General features: G+C 41.3%; 1 protein-coding gene across 2 annotated transcripts in view; it reads right to left on the reverse strand.

Annotated features, from left to right (window-relative positions):
- The window catches only part of ATF2 (activating transcription factor 2), a 44426-nt gene that overhangs the window by 13930 nt on the left and 11619 nt on the right, over nucleotides 1-18877 (reverse strand). Inside the window, exons 2-10 of one of the 2 annotated variants that reach the window (XM_056861083.1) lie at nucleotides 17698-17769; nucleotides 17306-17375; nucleotides 16086-16182; nucleotides 14328-14446; nucleotides 13646-13774; nucleotides 11866-12044; nucleotides 11123-11237; nucleotides 9134-9220; nucleotides 69-218 (exon numbers count right to left, since the gene is read on the reverse strand). In XM_056861083.1, coding sequence (XP_056717061.1) covers nucleotides 69-218; nucleotides 9134-9220; nucleotides 11123-11237; nucleotides 11866-12044; nucleotides 13646-13774; nucleotides 14328-14446; nucleotides 16086-16182; nucleotides 17306-17353 — 924 coding nt within the window. In that variant the 5' untranslated portion in view covers nucleotides 17354-17375; nucleotides 17698-17769. The remainder of the gene's footprint in view (nucleotides 1-68; nucleotides 219-9133; nucleotides 9221-11122; nucleotides 11238-11865; nucleotides 12045-13645; nucleotides 13775-14327; nucleotides 14447-16085; nucleotides 16183-17305; nucleotides 17376-17697; nucleotides 17770-18877) is intronic. The other variant, XM_056861084.1, reaches the window with a different exon arrangement.

Here is an 18877-nt window from a genome sequence, read left to right on the forward strand (position 1 = left end):
TTAAAACCAAACAGTCATAGGGAGTCCTGCGCTATAGCAAAACAGAGGTGGAACCCCAGGCCTCCTACCGGTGTTTCAGTAGTAGATGTGGCAGGCTGTTGTAGCGACTGCGGTCGTGCTTCTTCGGACTGAGTCCTAACCAACCCGCTCGTCTGTCCCTTGGCGGTATCTCCGTTCGTTACCTGAGAGTGCTGCTGAGTCAGGGCAGCTTTTAATCTCTGAAAGGAGAAAGAAAAGGAGGGGGGGGAGAAAGAAAAGAAAGAAAACCGCATGTGTTTATGTCCATAATGAGCCACATTCAGTATGACAAGGTAGTTACTCTGCAATTCACCATTTCATACTGCTACAGGTACTTTTCCAAAAGGTCAAATGAACTCACCCCTGGCAAAGTCAAGAAGTATTCAAACTGTACAGGAGAGGGTAGAACACAAACCTTTTGTTCTCAAAGCATCAGCTATCACTAGTTAGGTTCACTAAGCAGACAAAACAACATGATCAGAAAATGCAAGGGAGTCATGTTTTTGTCAGTGCAGCTATACATGGCATTTAACTATATTCACAGTTACAAAGAGAGACCCTTGAGAAATAAGGATTGGCTGTCTCCTGGTACTACAATGTAACATGCCATTGAATAGAGACAAATGACATCATGACTTTTATGTTAAAGAGAACGAACCTATGCACCTAAAATGCTTGCATTTCAAATTATCAGCTCGGGTGATCATAAGTCTACTTAATGGGAACTGCGTTCACATAATGAAACACTACACATCTGAGTACAAGCCACAATAGCCCACGAATGCTGCACTTAATTTGTGAAAAATTTAGCCAAGGACACATTGCTGTTGCTGCTCCCGAACACAAGACTTCTCTCCCTCTTCACAAGAATATGAATTACAATGCCTTTGAATGTCTTAGCCCTCTTGATATGAGCCAAATCATGCTTTTTCCCCCAGTTCAAGAGTGCTATAGATTTAAAACAGTGCCATACTTTGGATCATACTGACAGATGACTCATCAATTCGGAATTTATTTTAAAGGTGTAATACGCACACACACAAGAATGACATCAAAAATAAAACAGCTGAAAAGTATTGCAGTTATAAAGTTTGACTTAACCCCCCCCCCCAAAAAAAAACCAAAACCCACACATATATCAAATCACATACCCACAAAATGAAAATATTTACAAGGCCAAAATCATATTTAATTGCCTGCCCCAGTACATTTATAAATATTATATGTTTAGACAATTCGTATCCTGCCTTTCTGTTCTCTAGTGTACCCAAGATAGCTTACACACTGAGCAGACAAAACAACATGATCAGAAACATGATCAGGGATAACGATAAAATCGCTAATGCATAAAATGTAAAAATGAAACCGAATTAAACACAGCAACCGTAGCAGAAGTTAAAAATACAGGTTCTTGCAAAAGGAAATCACCAGCTGATTATAAGCCCTAGGAAGATTCACTAGGGCAGAGGGAATCTTTCAGATACTTCGGACCAAGGCCATTTTAGTGCTTTAAAGATCAAAACCAGCACCTGGAACTGAGCCCAGAAACAAATCAGAATCCACTGTAGCTGGTAAAGCAGTGGCTATGTTTATCATGGCAGGTACTTATTAACTTCATAGCCACCAACTGGGAATTCCAGATAGGTTTCAGGGGCTGTCCAATGTAAAATGGCACTCCATTCTGGCTGCCAGTAAAGCATGCATCACAGCTACTAGCTTAATTCCTCCAGGAAATGGCTAACCAGCTACTCCCATAAACGTATTCCTGGCCATCTCCACTATCTGCTTATCTGGACAGTGATGGAACCAAGAGAACTCCAAAAGAGCTAGCTTGCAAGGGTAGAGATACCCTATCCAGCCATAGCACTTCCCTTTTGTCTCGATTAAGTTTCACAGTTAATTCAGCTTCTCAGTGATTCCACGGACCAGTTCAGGGTATTCACTGCCTTCCTGGAATAGGGTGGGAGCAGCGTGGTGTAGTGGTTAAGAGTGGTGGTTTGGAGTGGTGGAGTCTGATCTGGAGAATCGGGTTTGATTCCCCTCTCCTCCACATGAGTGGTGGAGGGTAATCTGGTGAACTGGATTTGTTTCCCCACTCCTACACATGAAGCCAGCTGAGTGACCTTGGACAAGTTACAGCTCTGTTATAGCTCTCTCAGCCCCACCTACCACACAGGGTGTCTGTTGTGGGGAGGGGAAGGCGATTGTAAGCCGGTTTGAGTCTCCCTTAAGTGGTAGAGAAAGTCAGCATATAAAAACCAACTCTTCTTCTATCAATGTACTGATGACATCTCATTCTAAATTTCCAAACGATCTCTTTCGGTGGTTTCACATAGTATGAGAACCCTGTGGCACTTTGTAGCCTAATGGCTGTGGGCCAAAGTAGTGATTTGCTACTACTGAGCAGAACCGTAATAAAACCATGCTGGCAAGCCCGTAAAGCCAAACACTGCGAAAGATACCTTGGTTGATAGCATCGAAAGAAGTTGAAGGGTCCAGGAGAAAAAGTGGGGATACATTTGCCTCTTTCAGCTGACTGGTGTAGAAGAAGAGTTGGTTTTTATACACCAATTTTCTCTACCTTTTAAGGAGAATCAAACCGGTTTACAATCTCCTTCCCTTCCTGTCCCCACAACAGACATCTTGTGAAGTAGGGTGAGGCTGAGAGAGCTCGAAGAGAACTGTTACTAGCCCAAAGTCACCCAGCTGGCTTCATGTGTAAAGGTAAAGGTCCCCTGTGCAAGCACCGAGTCATTCCTGACTCATGGGGTGACGTCACAACCCGACGTTTACTAGACAGACTTTGTTTATGGAGTGGTTTGCCAGTGCCTTCCCCAGTCATCTTCCCTTTGCCCCCATCAAGCTGGGTACTCATTTTACAGACCTCGGAAGGATGGAAGGCTGAGTCAACCTTGAGCCAGCTACCTGAAACCGACTTCTGTTGGGATCTAACTCAGGTCATGAGCAGAGCTTGGACTGCAGTACTGCAGCTTATCACTCTGCGCCACTGGGCTCATGGCTTCATGTGCAGGAGTGGGGAAACCAACCCGGTTCTCCAGAAGAGAGTCCACCGCTCCTAACCACTACACCACGCTGGCTCAACCAGGGCAACCAAGGTGGATTCTCTCGCATACCCTGGGCCGGAGGCTATGTAGCCTGATGTTTAATTTACAAACATGGTTTTCCAGCCACTCGTACACATTAAGACTAATAGAAATCATTATCACAAGCAAACCAAACATCCATGAATGACAAATAGAGTGCTGAGGATGAGCTTGACTGCCCTGATTTTTTACAGCACCGCCACTTGCACCTGCTCAATCAGCTCTGAAAAAACAGCCTTAGAATTGAACTGCAAGGAGAAGATGTGTTAGTCTGCAGGGGTAAAAATAAAAAAGGGGGTCTTCTGGCACCTTCAAGACTAACATTCTTATTCCTGCATGAGGGCTTTTGTGTATTAGAGCCCATTTCACTACATGAATGCAATGCGTCTTCGCTAGGCAGGCATTTAAAATATGAGGTTATGAAGATTTTTTTATAAACAAGGGTCAAAGAGCTATGAAAATGTAATTCTGTAAACTTATGAATAAACCTGAAATGACTCAATAATGCCGTATGCTTTAATGTTCTGTCTGAAGCGCCATGTTTCCAGTGAAAGAAAACAACTGCAGTTGTCACACAATGCATAAACTTAACACATCCGCTTGTGTTCTGCTCTCCCTCCAGGCCAGTATCTATTTTACAATAACCCTACAAAGTATATTAAATTGGAAGGTAAAACGCGTTCTAGCTAATCACCTATTAAGCTTCGCAGTGGAACACACTATCCAGTGCGTTGCACAACGTTGATGTACTTGTTTTTGTTTTTACCTCTCTTTTCTGGTGACACAAAATTTGCAATTAGCGCCTATAAATAATACAGTAATAGGAAGTCGATGCTTATTTGCAATACAGCTGAAATGCTGCACTCTTCAATTGCAAGGGTGCCGGGAAAAAAACCCACATGTCTACCCTTGAAACCAACTCCCCATCACATCTGTCAGATTTGGTAGGAATCGATCACTCCATCATGGGTTCATAAAAACAAGGGAAAATACTCTAGAAACAATTTATGAAAGACTCCGATCCATATTTCATATCTGCCACAAAACCTCATCAGAGTAATAACCCTCTTCCTCCTGGGTGTTATCCTACCATCTGCTGCACTATTACTTATCTTTATTTTGCAACTAATTAACAGCATAATCTTCTAAATTCAGCAAGTTAATTATCATTATTGTGGTCTTTGCAGCATCATCAGTCCTCATGAAGTCTTGTCCCCCCCCCCCCCGGAGGATGTATGAAAATTAAGTAGGTTGGGAGAGGGTCTGTTTCTTTAGAGCAGGCTCATTAGGTGTTTGCTGATTAGCTCGGCATGCAGAGAGGCAGGTCAGGAGAATTCTGCTGAACATGAGGTCCCATGCCGGGCTCAACAAAGTTAATGTGAGTTTCTGAACATTTGCCAAGCTGCCCTCTGTCAACTCTCAGTAGTAACCCCTGCAGAAAACCTACTGGCTACCCAGGATGCTTCAGGTATTTCTCAGTTTGTCACCAAAAATGGTAAATGGAGAATTCTGGAATAAACACTGCTTGAAGTTTCTTTTCTTTTTTCTTTAAGCAAGACAATTTCAAATGCTTTTTATTCTGCTTTTATCTGGAAACAGCTTAACTCGTTACAGGTTGCAAATCCAACACTTCAATTCAAACAAATCAGGGCAATTATTAAACAAACTTGCCTTTGCAACACGGCTCCTCTCGTTTTATGACACTTATACACAATCCAGAAAGGATTTTTGAAAATGTTTGTTGGGAAGTGGGCAATTCCATTGTTCAACATGAAGGCACAGACATCTGTGCATGGATTGTGGAATGTGTAAAACCAGTTTTCATGTGCACTTCCACATTTTTTCTCCTTTAATGAAACATCTCACAATATTGTAGCTTTATTAACTAGCATTAGGGTTGCCAACCTCCAGTTACTAGCTGGAGATCTCCTGCTATTACAACTGATCTCCAGCCGACAGAGATCTGCTCACCTGGAGAAAACGGCTGCTTTGGCAATTGGACTCTATGGCATTGAAGTCCTTCCCCAAACCCCGCCCTCCTCCCCAAAATCTCCCGCCAGTGGCAAAGAGGGACCTGACAACCCTAACTAGCATTTGGTTTGTTTTACAGATGCAATGTCCCACGGATAATTATGTAAGAGCCTATGAAATCGAACCCAAGGCAGTTGTAACAACATATTCTATCCTTCCCTCTGCAGGTGGAAGAAGCATAATAAAACACCGGCGTAGAAGTGGGCTGGGATGATTTTGTCCGCATCTCACTGCAACCTCTTCATGAACGCCATACAACCCGGAGATGTTTCAGCTCTCTCGGGCAAGATGCACAATTAGAAGCGAGTAACATTCAGAAACACCACTAGAGAGCACAGAGCGGATTCCAAACCAAAAGGAACTCTCTGGGAGCTGCTGGCAGTTAGAATGTACATAATGGGCAGAAGGACATTGTTTATATGAATGCAGCCATGGATGCAAATTTGGCATACAAGATAAATTACCCTTCCTTGCTTCTAGAAGGTGAAAGAAAGCAAAATTAAATTTTAATCATGATGTATGCAGAGATCTTATATATCTGTTTAATTCAGCAGTTCTTTTTTCACTAAACCCTAAGTCCCAGGGCAGCCATTGCCTACTTGTAAATAAAAATCTGTACACATGTTAAGATTGGAACTGAAAGCAGCTGATTAACCTATTAGTAAAAAGGTTTTTAATATATATATTAGAGTAGTTGTAACTGATCCCACTGTGTGCTTGAGCATTTCCCAATCGCTCTGATAATTAGTCAAAATTTCCTAATTATGTCATTTGCATGGAGGAAGTGTAATAAGTACCACATTTAAAATCACATAAAGCCTGTTAAATGGTTTAAAAAATAACTCACAGCTAAAATATAGTTATGAACGATGGCCTAGAATTTCTGCAGGTACGAGGGGTACCAATTTTCACCAACTCCTCTCCAGTTGATTTCTCCCCTACCCCCAAAAAAACTATTTCTGGGGTCACCCATTTCCTAGGAGCAGCATTTTCAGCTGCCACAGGAGGGGGGAATCAGTGAACGCCACCCCCCACCCCACCCCCACTGAAATCCCATTTAAGAACAAACCCAAATCTTATTCTTACAATATTAAAATTGAAAATCTAGGGCTTTTTAATAAAAGTAATAGTACTACGTTTTTATTGAACCAGTAGAAAAATCAGGCCCATGCTCATGATTCCCCCCCACCCCATGGCAATTCCAGTCAGACTGAATTGCTCAGTTTCTGCCCAGTATCTGTATGGGTGCCTTTTGCAAAACCTGAACGCTAAGGCTATGAGGTCTAGTTTTTAAAAATTATTCATCATGAAACTGAAAGATAAAGTTAAATGCAAGTACTCAACAAATTTTATACACTAGCAAGATGGTTAAAATTTAAATTACGTGATTTTATCTTCTGTGCCTTCAAGAATGGCTTGTTTTTCACCTGTACAATCAAAAGCCTTTAGCATTTTACAAATATAAAGCTTCGTTAAACACACAGTTATATTATTATTTTTTCTAAAACTGGCCCCATCCATAATTACACAAAAGTCATCTGAATAGTTCCTAGCCATATGAAGCCATGCGCCAATGCAAAGTTAACGAAATTCCTACTCTAATGGGTTGTATCCTGCCACCTCATACAGCTTATAAAGGTGGCGCTTTTGACCCATGGAATGCATTGTGCACCAACAGAATGCACCATCCTTAGATGTGGTTAAGATACAACTCAGTGTAATTACCACTTCTTCCTCGGGTTGCCAACCTCCAGGTGGTGGCTGGAGATCTCCCACTATTACAACCGATCTCCAGGCGACAGAGTTAAATTCCCCTGGAGAAAATGGCAGCTTTGGCAATTGGACTCTATGGCATTGAAATCCCTCCCCTCCTCAAACCCCGCCCTTCTCAGGCTCCGCCCCCAAAATCTCCAGGTATTTCCCAATTTGGAGCTGGCAACCCTGTTTCTTCCACACCTCTCTTAGAGTTTAAATCCGACAAGTATCCTGGGCCTTGGTTTGACTGCTAAGCACAAGACACTTCCTATGATTAAGTGTAAAACGCAGGATAGTGCTCATTATGGCACAGGGTCCTTGTAACCTTAACATTGTCAAGAGATGGAGAAATGTCAGCGGGCGTTGCTTTGCTCCACCCTAGAGCTGCAACAGTGAGAATCCACATCTGCCAAAATGTTCCCACCTGCACAGTATTAAAGATATCAGAACCTTGCTTTGTGTAAGTCGGTCACCCATGCCAGAGCCCGTTTCTGAAATAATCCATGCCACCGCCGAAAATATTTCAAGACTTTCTGAACTGAGCTTAAAGAACAGTAGGGGGGGTATTCACAAGGTTTCCACTGACCACATATCACAGATACTCAACATTTATACTCACGTCGTCTCATTGTGCTTGTTCATGAAATGTGCAGTAACAGAAACTACATGTTCCCTTTTCCACTGTTAAACAAAAGAGTGGGTGCTCAGAGTCTCGCTCAAAGCAACCCTGAATGCATACGATTTGCCAGATTTTTTTTAAAAATGGTATCTCTATAGTTTATTTATTGCACATGTTCTCCTCCATTTTACAATAATAAATGGAACAAAGCAAGCTGATTAAAGAACTCATTGAAAGAATTCACCCACTGTACACACACACACAAAAAACCCCACAACTGATTCAAGCAAGAAAAAAATTACAACCCTGTAACTGCATAGCGGTATATTTTACTGCTCGTTTTTGATACCATGTTTTCTATATATCTTTTTATCGTGGTAGTCAGAGCAGCGTGTACAACAAATGTGCTGGCTGGGATCACCATGAATGGGATGCAGGGGTTTCCTATGCCCTTTATCATAACCAAACACAGTATCTGCTGGCTATCAGGCATTTTTTCTTACTTCATAGAATCACAGAGTTGGAAGGGGCCATACAGGCCATTTAGACCAACCCCCTGCTCAATGCAGGATCAGCCTAGAGCATCCCTGACAAGTGTTTGTCCAGCCTCTGCTTAAAGACTGCCAGTGAGGGGGAGGCAGACCGCCTCCCTAGGTAGCTGATTCCACTGCCAAACAACTCTTACTGTAAAAAGATTTTTCCTAATATCCAGCCAGTACCTTTCCTCCTGCAATTTAAACCCATTATTGCGAGTCCTATCCTCTGCTGCCAACAGGAACAGCTCCCTGCCCTCCTCAAAGTGACAGCCCTTCAAACACTTAAAGAGAGCAATCATATCCCCCCTTTTTAAAAATAAGTAATGAAGACTGAAGTGCTGTGGAGAATCTAAACTATAAATTTCTCCATCATTTGCAAAAGAGAAATAATAGTTACCTATAGGGAACACCCAGAATATTTGCACAGAAAACGATAGAAATACGTTGGCCCATCTCACAGCTGAGCACTACTGCTGTGACGATCTGTGGGAAACGTCTACCATTGTCTAAAATGCTACATAAAATGCTTAGCATCATTATTATTATCCAATGTAAAAGGCTGTTTTAGATGTCAGCTGAACTGATGTAAATGTACTCCACAACAAAACAAGGTGTTCACTGCTCTCCTTTCCCTTCAGGATTGCTGACAACTGCTGTAGCTTGATAAAGTTAAAAGTATATAAAACAAAAGATTTGTATAGCGCCCTAGCAATTAAAAAGCAACAGCCTGCTTTACATCTGTATTTATAGCAGGTAAAGGTAGTCCCCTGTGCAAGCACCGGGTCATTACTGACCCATGGGGTGACATCAAATCCTGACGTTTCCTAGGCAGACTATGTACTCATTTTACCGACCTCAGAGGGACAGAAGGCTGGGTCAACCTTGAGCCGGCTACCTGAAACCGACTTCCATCGGGATCAAACACAGTCGTGAGCAGAGCTTTTGGCTGCAGTACTGCAGTTTACCACTCTGCGCCATGAGGCTCATTTATAGTAGGATCCACTCACAAATAATCTTTAGCCTTTTTGTGCACAGTCGTTTCAGTGAAGAATTGTGGAATGCTTACTTACCAATTTAGCTTCTGACTGCACAGGCTGTGGGGAAGAAGGCCCGGGAATTCCTGGAATACTAGGCACCATGGTGACAGGTCTAACAAGCTGTCCAAGAAAGTCAGAGTTAATACATAAGGAAGAGCACATCCTACCAGTACTTCAGCGGTTCCCAAACTTTTTGAGTCATAAAGCACTTTTCAGGAGAGAAATTCGTCATGGAGCACTAGTTTTCACCTAGCACCTATATACTAAACCGAATGACAGTAGTATTTTTCTTTCCAATCTCTTCACAGAGCACTAGGAGATGTTTCGCAGAGCAGGACAATGCTGCTGCAGTTGTCTTGTTTGGGGGCTTCCTAGAGATCCCTGGTTGGCCACTGTGTGAACAGACTGCTATACTTGATGGGCCTTGGTCTGATCCAGCAGGGCCTTTCGTATGATCGTATGATCACAAAGTGCTCCGTGGAGCACAGTTTGGAAACCGCTGTCCTACTTCATAAGCTGCCAGGACTGGCTATTCCTTTCTAGTCAAAGGCTCCAAGACAACTCAGCTTCACAGTAAGGCCCAACTTGTACTGCCACAGAAAAGGCTAGTAATTGTATTTATCGTTCTTTATTTATTTATTAAATGTATTGCCCTCCCCAACCAAGGTAGGCGTTGGGATGGCTTACATCAATATAATTACAATCATGTACAAATCAGTTTAGAAACACAACAATACCTGTGAGTTTCTATTAAAATCCAATAAAACCCCACAATTTATATGTTATCAATCCAAGGGGTCAATAGAATCATGTATCTACCCTCAGTCAGGAGAGACAAGGTGGGTGGGCAAGATGGACCATGCTTAATTTTACAAAAAAGCAGGAACAGAAAGGTCAGCTTTGATGGAGAACGTTGCTGTCCTCAGTTATAGGCCTGGCTCGCAAAAGCCTCACAGCTAATGGCCGAATGAACTATACTTTGGGATCCCTCCGTGAGGGACGTTAAAGACCGAATCACCCTAAACAACTATGCCACGTGAGAAACAGCAGACACAACGGAGGCTGAGAAGTTTTCTTCACGTCTTTCATTGCCATCTCACAGGATCTCATAAGCATCCAATGAGATGTTCTCGCGGCTTTGTCACGAGCTCAATGCCAAACTCGCTCTAGTTGTCTGAACTCCTGCTTTTTCTGCTGGGAGCTCCATGGTATACCACAGGGCTCAGTTTAAGCGGGGGAGAAGAGGACGTCAGGGAGTGATCTCACTGTTGGTTTTGGATAGATGAGCATGCTAGTCATTCACTACAATGGGTAGCCGTTTTAGTCTGTCACTAGCAGCAGAAAAGAGCAAGAGTCCAGTAGCACCTTAAAGACTAATACAATTTCTGGCAGGGTATGAGCTTTCGTGAGCCACAGCTCACTTCTGAACAAGTTTATACCCTGAAAATCTTGTTGGCCTCTAAGCTGCTACTGGATTCGAATCTAACAGTTCTAACAAAAGAAAGGTGGAATAATTAAACACACACACACGCAGATTACAGGCCCAGGATGGAGGTTACTTAGCAATAGACATTTTTATGTTTATGACCAGGGACTTAAAGTAGTTTAAATCCACCAAGTGGAGAGTGTAGCAGCTTTGGGAGGTAGGCTGGATGACTGCCTGGTTTGTGGGGGCAAGAGCCAGGGGCAAGAGCCTGACGCTGAGTGCTTCTCCCACCCCTATCAGTTGATCTGGAGATCTTCCCCTTTCCCAAGCGCTTCCCCCTTAAGCTTTCCTTCTCACTGGATCCAGAAGCTCACTCTTCAGCTCCCGTCTCCCAGCTCAGCATGCTGTGCTGCCAGCCTCTCTTCCATCTAGCTGGGAATTCTCCAGATCGCCTTCGCTCACATACGCTGTCTTGGATTAAGAGGTACCACAGCACACCGGTTGTTTCCCAGTACCGGGGCTGGGGTGTCTGCATTTGCCTTTTGGAAAACCAGAATGTGCCGACGGGCTAAAACATGCCATTTACACACACTTACCGGAACCGCAGTTGGGACATGCACGTTCGAATTTGTGATCGAGGCGGGAATAGCAACAGGCATGGTTTGTCCATTAGGAAGATGTAACAGCAGAGGGAAAGGACCTGGCACTGGTCTAAGAGAAGCAGAAACAAAGAAAGAAAACTACAGCGCACTTCTCACACAAAATGTTTTTACACTGTATATAATTAAAAACCTGACAGCAATGGAGCACAAACCACTGCCTATTTTAAAGACAGGTATCAGAGGTTGACAGATGATATATCTAGGACAAATGCCACCCTAGCAGCTAATACTTTATTCAATCTGTTGCAACTTTAACAAGATCTTTCCAAATCATACCAAATGTTTTAAAGAGTAAAATGAGGTGAGTAAAAGGAGGTGTTTAGAAATAAGCCTTTTACAATATTTTAGTGTGTGCGCATATACACAAAACTCACACAATTGCTTTAATCATATAGCTAAAAATTAAGAACAAAACTGAGTTAAAACAGAATAAGAAAGATTTAGGTAATATGTGTGTAATAAATAATAAGGATGTTATCAGATATGGAAAAAAGATATGGAGAACAAAGAGTACTGTAATACAAAGCAATGTAATTCAAAGAAGTTGATAATTGAATTGTAATTTGGAACAGTAAGCTCCACTTATATTGCTATATTATGGCTGCTTATGCTTCAAAGCTTGTATGTAGGTTTGTGTGTTAAAAATTAAGTTTTAAAACTTAAAAAAAAAAACTCACACTATTGACCTGTTGGAGGATGGCGCCTGTGTTATGACGGTGCTAGAAGTTGGTGAAGGTATGGCTTGCTGAATAATGACGCTCGAGTCAGAACTCGCAAGCAGCACATTAGGAACCTGTAGAGAAGCTGGACGAACAATCGTTGATGTCGGCTGCGCGGTCTGCTGCAGAGACACTTCCTATGGGGGGGGAGAATGGAAAACTTATCATTGTACTTTGACCCCCACTGAAGAATAAGAGTTGTTTTTTATATGCCAGCTTTCTCTACCACTTAAGGCAGAATCAAACCGGCTTACAATCACCTTCCCTTTCCCGCCCCACAACAGACACCCTGTGATGTAGGTGGGGCTGAGAGAGTGTGACTAGCCCAAGGTCACCCAGCTGGCTTCATGTGTAGGAGTGGGGAAACAAATCCAGCTCACCAGATTAGCCTCCGCTGCTCACGTGAAGGAGTGGGGAATCAAATCTGGTTCTCCAGATCAGAGTCCACTGCTCCAAACCACCACTCTTAACCACTACACCACGTTGGCCCCTTTACAATAAAATGTTATTGATATAAAGTTATTATTTACAATTATTTTCACTGATTTAAAAATCCTTAGGGTTCCCCACCCCATTGCATCTGTGACAGTTCTTACATTAAGCCCACTCAATGGAAATATTCCCTGGGCCAGTTCCTACGGTAGGGATACCGCCAACTCTTCTCTGCAGAAATGGCTGCTGATGTGCAAATGGCATCTCACAAAGTGTGCTGCATTACAAAGAACTTCCACGCCAGAACTCCATAATCCTGTAGTAGCATAGTGCGGGATGGAGACTTTCCAGAAAATACATGACTTGCGTGACCCTGAGAACACGCAATCTCACATGCTGTGCATTTTTCCCAGGTGGGTGGGGGGAGGGGCTTTTGAAAGTTTTGCATCACAGAGTCCTTGATATTGTATAAAACACAGCAAAACTGACCAACGTTCTTGCTTCAACAAATTGAACACTGTACATTACGTACATTTATCACCTTATGGCAGTGGGTTCGTTAGGCTTCATTAGTAGAATTAAGCAGCCATCTGACCAATTCAAACACAATTATGTAAAGCATGTGCATATTCGTGCACACTCATAGCACACTCCTTGTAAGCAGCCACACGGATTAGACAAGGTAAGAACTGCCCTTCAAGTAGCCAGACAATTTTATAAAGTTTAAGAGCCAAGAGTTATGTACCAGAGTACGGACTCCACCTCAACAGACAGAGAGGCAGAAGACTCAGATGAGGAGGGGGCTGAGCACAGAAAGAGGCATTTCGGACATCTTCAAGAGCCCCTTTTGATGTGCAAGAGAAGTCTCAGGAGTCAGTGCTCTCACTTTGGGATACAGACCTACCTTCTGACTCCGCCCCTGAACTTCCCCATCTGACATCTCTCCCCAACTAAAGCCTCATAAAGCCCTGAACTGCCCCAACCCCACTGGAATACTTGCCACCATAATCAGGCGTGGCACGTTTAAGAACTGGTAGCCTGCTTGTGGAAGGGTGGGGTTTGCACACCATTTCCTTGCAGGAGAATTTAAGGTGTTCACCCTCAGCCTTTTCTGGAACAGCATCTAAACTCTAGTTCTGCTGGCTCCAGCTACTTGACTCCTACATCTCAGGCCTTGAACAGAACAGTAATTCTCTTTTCTGTTCAGGTTACTCATGTGTGGGAAGACTGGCCTGGCCTCCACATCTTCTGGGAATGTATTTCCAAAACTCTCACACATGAACAGTTCAACTGAACAGATGCTGACCTTTTCATCATTGGTAGTGGACTCTGGATGAGGTAAAGGGCTATCCTGGTGAGTTGTCTCAACAACTGAAGGCTCTTCAATCTTATTCCTTATAATTGGTGTTGCAAGAGGCGATAAATCTAGAGGCATCTGGAAAAATTAGCAGGAAGTAACAAAAATCAGTTGCACATCAACTCAATAGAGCAGGTCTCTTTTTAACATGTGGCCAACTTACAATGAAAACACAATCCTTGTAATACTATTATTAGGATCAACCCAATAAAGAAGCTCATGTCTTGGCTGTAGCATCTCTTTTCAGTTACTTTTGGCAGTAATAAAATGTCTAATGAAAGGAAATTATGTTCTGCTGGCACCACACATTCCAGCCTTAAAAAGATATTACTCATAACACAAGCAACAAAAGTTCATCCCAAGCAAAAACTAGAAATATGAACATCAAAAAGCAGTTAAAAATACTTCCTTTTCAAACTAAGCAATAGTATTAATTAATATTTTGGTATCTTCTACAGGGTTACTTCTAGCACTCCTCGGGTGTGGGTTTCTTGTCAGAACATATTTATAAAGAGCAAATTACATGTAGTACCAGAACCCTTCACAGAAATAACTTCCTACAAGGGTGGTTTCCAAGACCGTTGTTCTGCACAAAATTATTTAGCTTTAAACCTCTATATTGTTAACATACTTTTTTAATATCATCTTCAGAAGCTTTTTTGAATTCATTTTCAAAAGGACTTGCTAGTTCATTGAATAAACCCACTTCTTCGCAATTCTTCAGGAATCGGGTTGGTGTTGGGGTCTGATCTAAAAAGAAAAGTGAAGTATATGCTGTTGTTTTAACTCTCAACTTAGCCACATGTTCATATTTATACATATCTGCAGAATCAAGTCACCATTACTACTAATGTCTCAGTACAGAACAGATACTAACAAAAATGCAGTAAAAAACAAATTAAAACTTCGCCCTTTTTAAAAATTAAAAATATATCCAGAATGCTACCTTTTAGCTAACCCCATTTAAAAAAATTGGTGCTACCTATATAGAAGAACTTTAAAGATATCTAAGAAAAGGTTAACAAAAATGTTAAAATATTTTGAATACTTTTAGAAATATATGGCACTATGTTATAATCTTCAGCTTAAGGTAAAATGCACAGATAATCATAACTGCTTGCTTCACTGCTAGCTGGTGGCCTCACCCAAATAAACAGAAAAATCCAGTAGTTATTTAAAACAGTCAGCAATTCTATTATTTGTAATTCCATAGTTTATTGATTGAACAACTGGAACTTAATGAAATAGTATGGCACAGAATGTTGGACTAGGACAGAGGGAACCAGAATTCAAATGTCCACTCTGCTATGAACTTTGATGGGAGACCTTGGGCCGGTCACTTTCTTTCAGCATAGCTTACCTCACAAGGCTATTGTGAGGATAAAACAGAGGAGGGAGAACCATGTATGTGCTCTGAGCTCTCTGAAGGAAAGGTGGGGTAAAAAAATGCAATAAGATCTGAACACCAGGGTTAGTTTGTCTTATTTAAAAACTTTTAATGCTGCTCAGTGAATGCAATTCTTTATTCATTCCCTGGGGAATTATTTCCATTTGTTCAAAAGGGGTTTATTTCCAAGCAAGTGGGAAAAGAAGGGCAACCATCATCAGTTCACACACTACTTAAAATACACTTTAGTTTCCAGCATGATAGCCACTGCACCTAATATAACACACAATAAAATATTATCTCAGTTAGCAATTAACTTGCATTATAGGTAATTCACAGCGGGTAGCCGTGTTAGTCTGTCTGCAGCAGTAGAAAAGGGCAAGAGTCCAGCAGCACCTTAAAGACTAACAAAAATATTTTCTGGTAGGGTATAAGCTCATACCCTACCAGAAAATATTTTTGTTAGTCTTTAAGGTGCTACTGGACTCTTGCCCTTTTCTACTATTGAATTATAGGGAATGCTAGCGATAGAACACTACTGTGTGTTGTATCCAGCTATATCACCTGAAATTCAGTCATAGGGGGAAAAAAAGATATTCAGGAGGTCATGTTATATTGCTTTTGCAATGTAATGTGTAACCACCGCCTGTAAATGTTTTCTAGGATCAGTGCCAACCTAAACATCCTACTCAAGTTTACTCAATGCAGTTTATGCTCAGAAAAGTGTTCTTAGGATCACACTATTAGAGTAAGGCTGATGTCTGCTGCATTGGCCTAGACCAAAGTTCCATTTAACTGGACTGTTATTATTGTTAAGAAGACAAAACTGGCATGGCACATTACTTTGAGAAGCAAAGAAATGGCCAAATATGCCACAAACATTTTATCAGTAAAGGAATCTTTGATATTGCTTCCTATGAATTGAGACAAATCATATGTAGAAAATACACAAAAAATGTGTGCACATCCCAGAAGATGGATTAATAAAAAACATATACTAACCAGCTACAATGACACTGTCATTACGAGCTGGACCAAATTTCAGTGTCATCTCATGTTTATGTTTATGGACAGCCAAATGATCCTCGTTGGTAAAACGCTGTGGCAAAAAGTTTTAAAATATAGTTAAAAATTGAATTTTGACTCAAATTATAACAACACGGAGAATCATTTTCATTACAGGTTACAGCTGATTCTTTTTTTAAGCCCCGAAAACACTGGTGGTACACCAAAACACATTTCCCATCTATTGCACAAAAAGATTTTTTTAAAGAAAAAAGCTTCTGTGTGTTCTCAGCATTTAAGATGAATCTTCATAAGTAAAATAGTAAGAGGCCTTCAGTAATTCCAGAGCCAACAACCTTTTAAACAAAGGTTTCACACCACCTACGCATCTCTTTTTGATGAGTAGCTGAGCAATGATTGTAGCACCATACCTACAGCAAGAAATCTAGTAATCTGTCAAGACAATTTGCCAGGTTATGAAACACGAGCGAGTGTGGAATACATGAGCAAGCCTCTCTAAACCCACAGCTACGATTTTCAGCACAGTAGCACTGCCACATTTTTCCCTTCAGGGACATAAATCCAAAACTGCTTTAAACAAAATTGCTCATGAAGTCTCCTAGACCATAATAAGGATGAAACAAGTTCTCTTCCGATAAATCAATTCTAACACTTTAATGATAGTTTACCTTTGGAAAAATATCATTAACATCTCTGGTTATTTTTTAAAAAAACCACAACCTGTTATCCTGGTTAGTGACACAATAAGTATACTGTTTAACAAAAGGCTGAAGTAGGCAGTAACATATAATGCCAAAAAAAGTAAACTCAAATTACATCTATCAATACTTTATCAGATACTTGCTGCAGAGCTACTCAACTATTGTGTATTACTCAAGGGCCCATCAGTAAGTAGACAGTAAGAATCCCCAGACAAAAGATGGGAGCTGTCAATGCTGGCTATTGTGAACTGAGAGCACAGAGTTTAGCCTGCGTGGGAACTGTCGCCCCTACCAAACAGGCAAGTCTGGCCACTAGAAATGACAACATTGATTATCCTGACAGACGTTAGTACATGCAGTTGTCACCCCCTTAGGATGACTGCCTTGGCTGTTACCTTAAACAATTAGTAAAAGTCAAGACAACAAAAAACCCCATCTTCCATCATAACAGCTTTTTCTTTGTTGATTAGCACGGATAATTCCAACATATCTTACCTGTCCGCATCCAGGGGCAGTGCATAAAAAGGGTTTGTCATCACTCATATTCCACAGGTCCTTGTATTACCTACATTGGAATAATAAACAATTCTAATGATTCAGAACAATATGCCCAAGTCATTAGACACCCTGCACAACCCCAACATGCATTTGCTGGTATTTCCCCTGTACAGAAATGCCTCTGTAAGAACTAGCTCCAAAAGAGCAAATATTCCAACAAGCAGATTAACAGTTCTAAGGTTACGTTTTTCTAAATTATGTGAGGAAGACACAGAAACTCCAAACAGATTTGTGCAAGGATGTCTATCCAGTGAAATTTCCACAAAATATGGAAAAATGCTTTTTGCTTAAAAACAGAAAGCAATATTGCATAACATATACACATGTACCTGGCAAATTTCACATGTAAGCTGATTTTCATAAGGTGAACTTATTATAACCTCCTTTTCATGACAGTGGTCCTGTAATTCAAGAAAAAAACATGTCATTTCTTTCTTATTCTATATGGCAGACTATGGTGGGTTACAAATACATCTTTACCTAATCTATTTTCATAGTAACAGAAGTATGTTACACTGAGTACAAAAATACATTTTTGACCCTGCAAGCTTCTCTAACCATCCCTGGGGATGTGTTCAGATAGACAACCACAATGTTTGGGCAAGCTAGGACATGAGTGAAAGATCTTTTGATAACAGCACTTTCCCCAACCACTGAGATCACATGAATTGCTTTCAGCTATTTCCAGGACAGTTGTTTTGAGACATCCCATTTGTCCACATTCATCAGACCCCTCCCCAATATATTGTGTTAATTTTTAACCTATTCTTAGAAATTAGAAATGCAAGCCAGCATGGTGTATTGGTTAATCTGGAGAACCAGGTTTGATTTCCCCACTCCTCCACATGAAGCCTGCTGGATGACCTCGGGATAGTCACAGTTCTCTCAGAACTCTCTCAACTCATGCAGAGGCAGGCAATGGCAAACCACCACTGAACATAGCTTGCCTTGAAAACCTTACGGGGTTGCCATAAATCTGCTGTGACTTGACAGAACTTTCCACCATCACAGTACGCAATTTTATCCCATACATCCATGGTTTGTGAGGGGAGAAAAGAGTCTATTTTATTTCTCAAATGATAAACAGACAAGGTCAGCACCACACCTCATTGGATATTGCACTCCTGTTGTGCTACAACAGGGGTCCCAAACTTTTTGAGCCTGTGGGCACCTTTGGAATTGTGCATAAGTAGAACCCTAGTCAATACCTCCAGGTTTTTCAATCCACACCCTGGGGGGTCAACATTAGATGTATGGTAATGAAAGTTCGTGGTTTTAAAACCGTTAATTGAATGATGCAATTACACTTCTTTCTTGACATGGATTGTCTTCATTTACAGCTGCATATGTTTTTGAAGCTGAAGAAGTCTAAGGAAACATTCAGTACTGTAAATATCCCTAAGCCCCCTAAAATCAGTTATGACTAAGGCTGAAACTGCGAGGACACTACATTGAACATAACATAACTTAGCTCTTAGTAGAAATGTATAGAATTGTGCTTTGTAATCT

Source organism: Euleptes europaea, chromosome 15, assembly GCF_029931775.1.
Source record: "Euleptes europaea isolate rEulEur1 chromosome 15, rEulEur1.hap1, whole genome shotgun sequence".
NCBI classification, from domain to species: Eukaryota; Metazoa; Chordata; class Lepidosauria; order Squamata; family Sphaerodactylidae; genus Euleptes; species Euleptes europaea.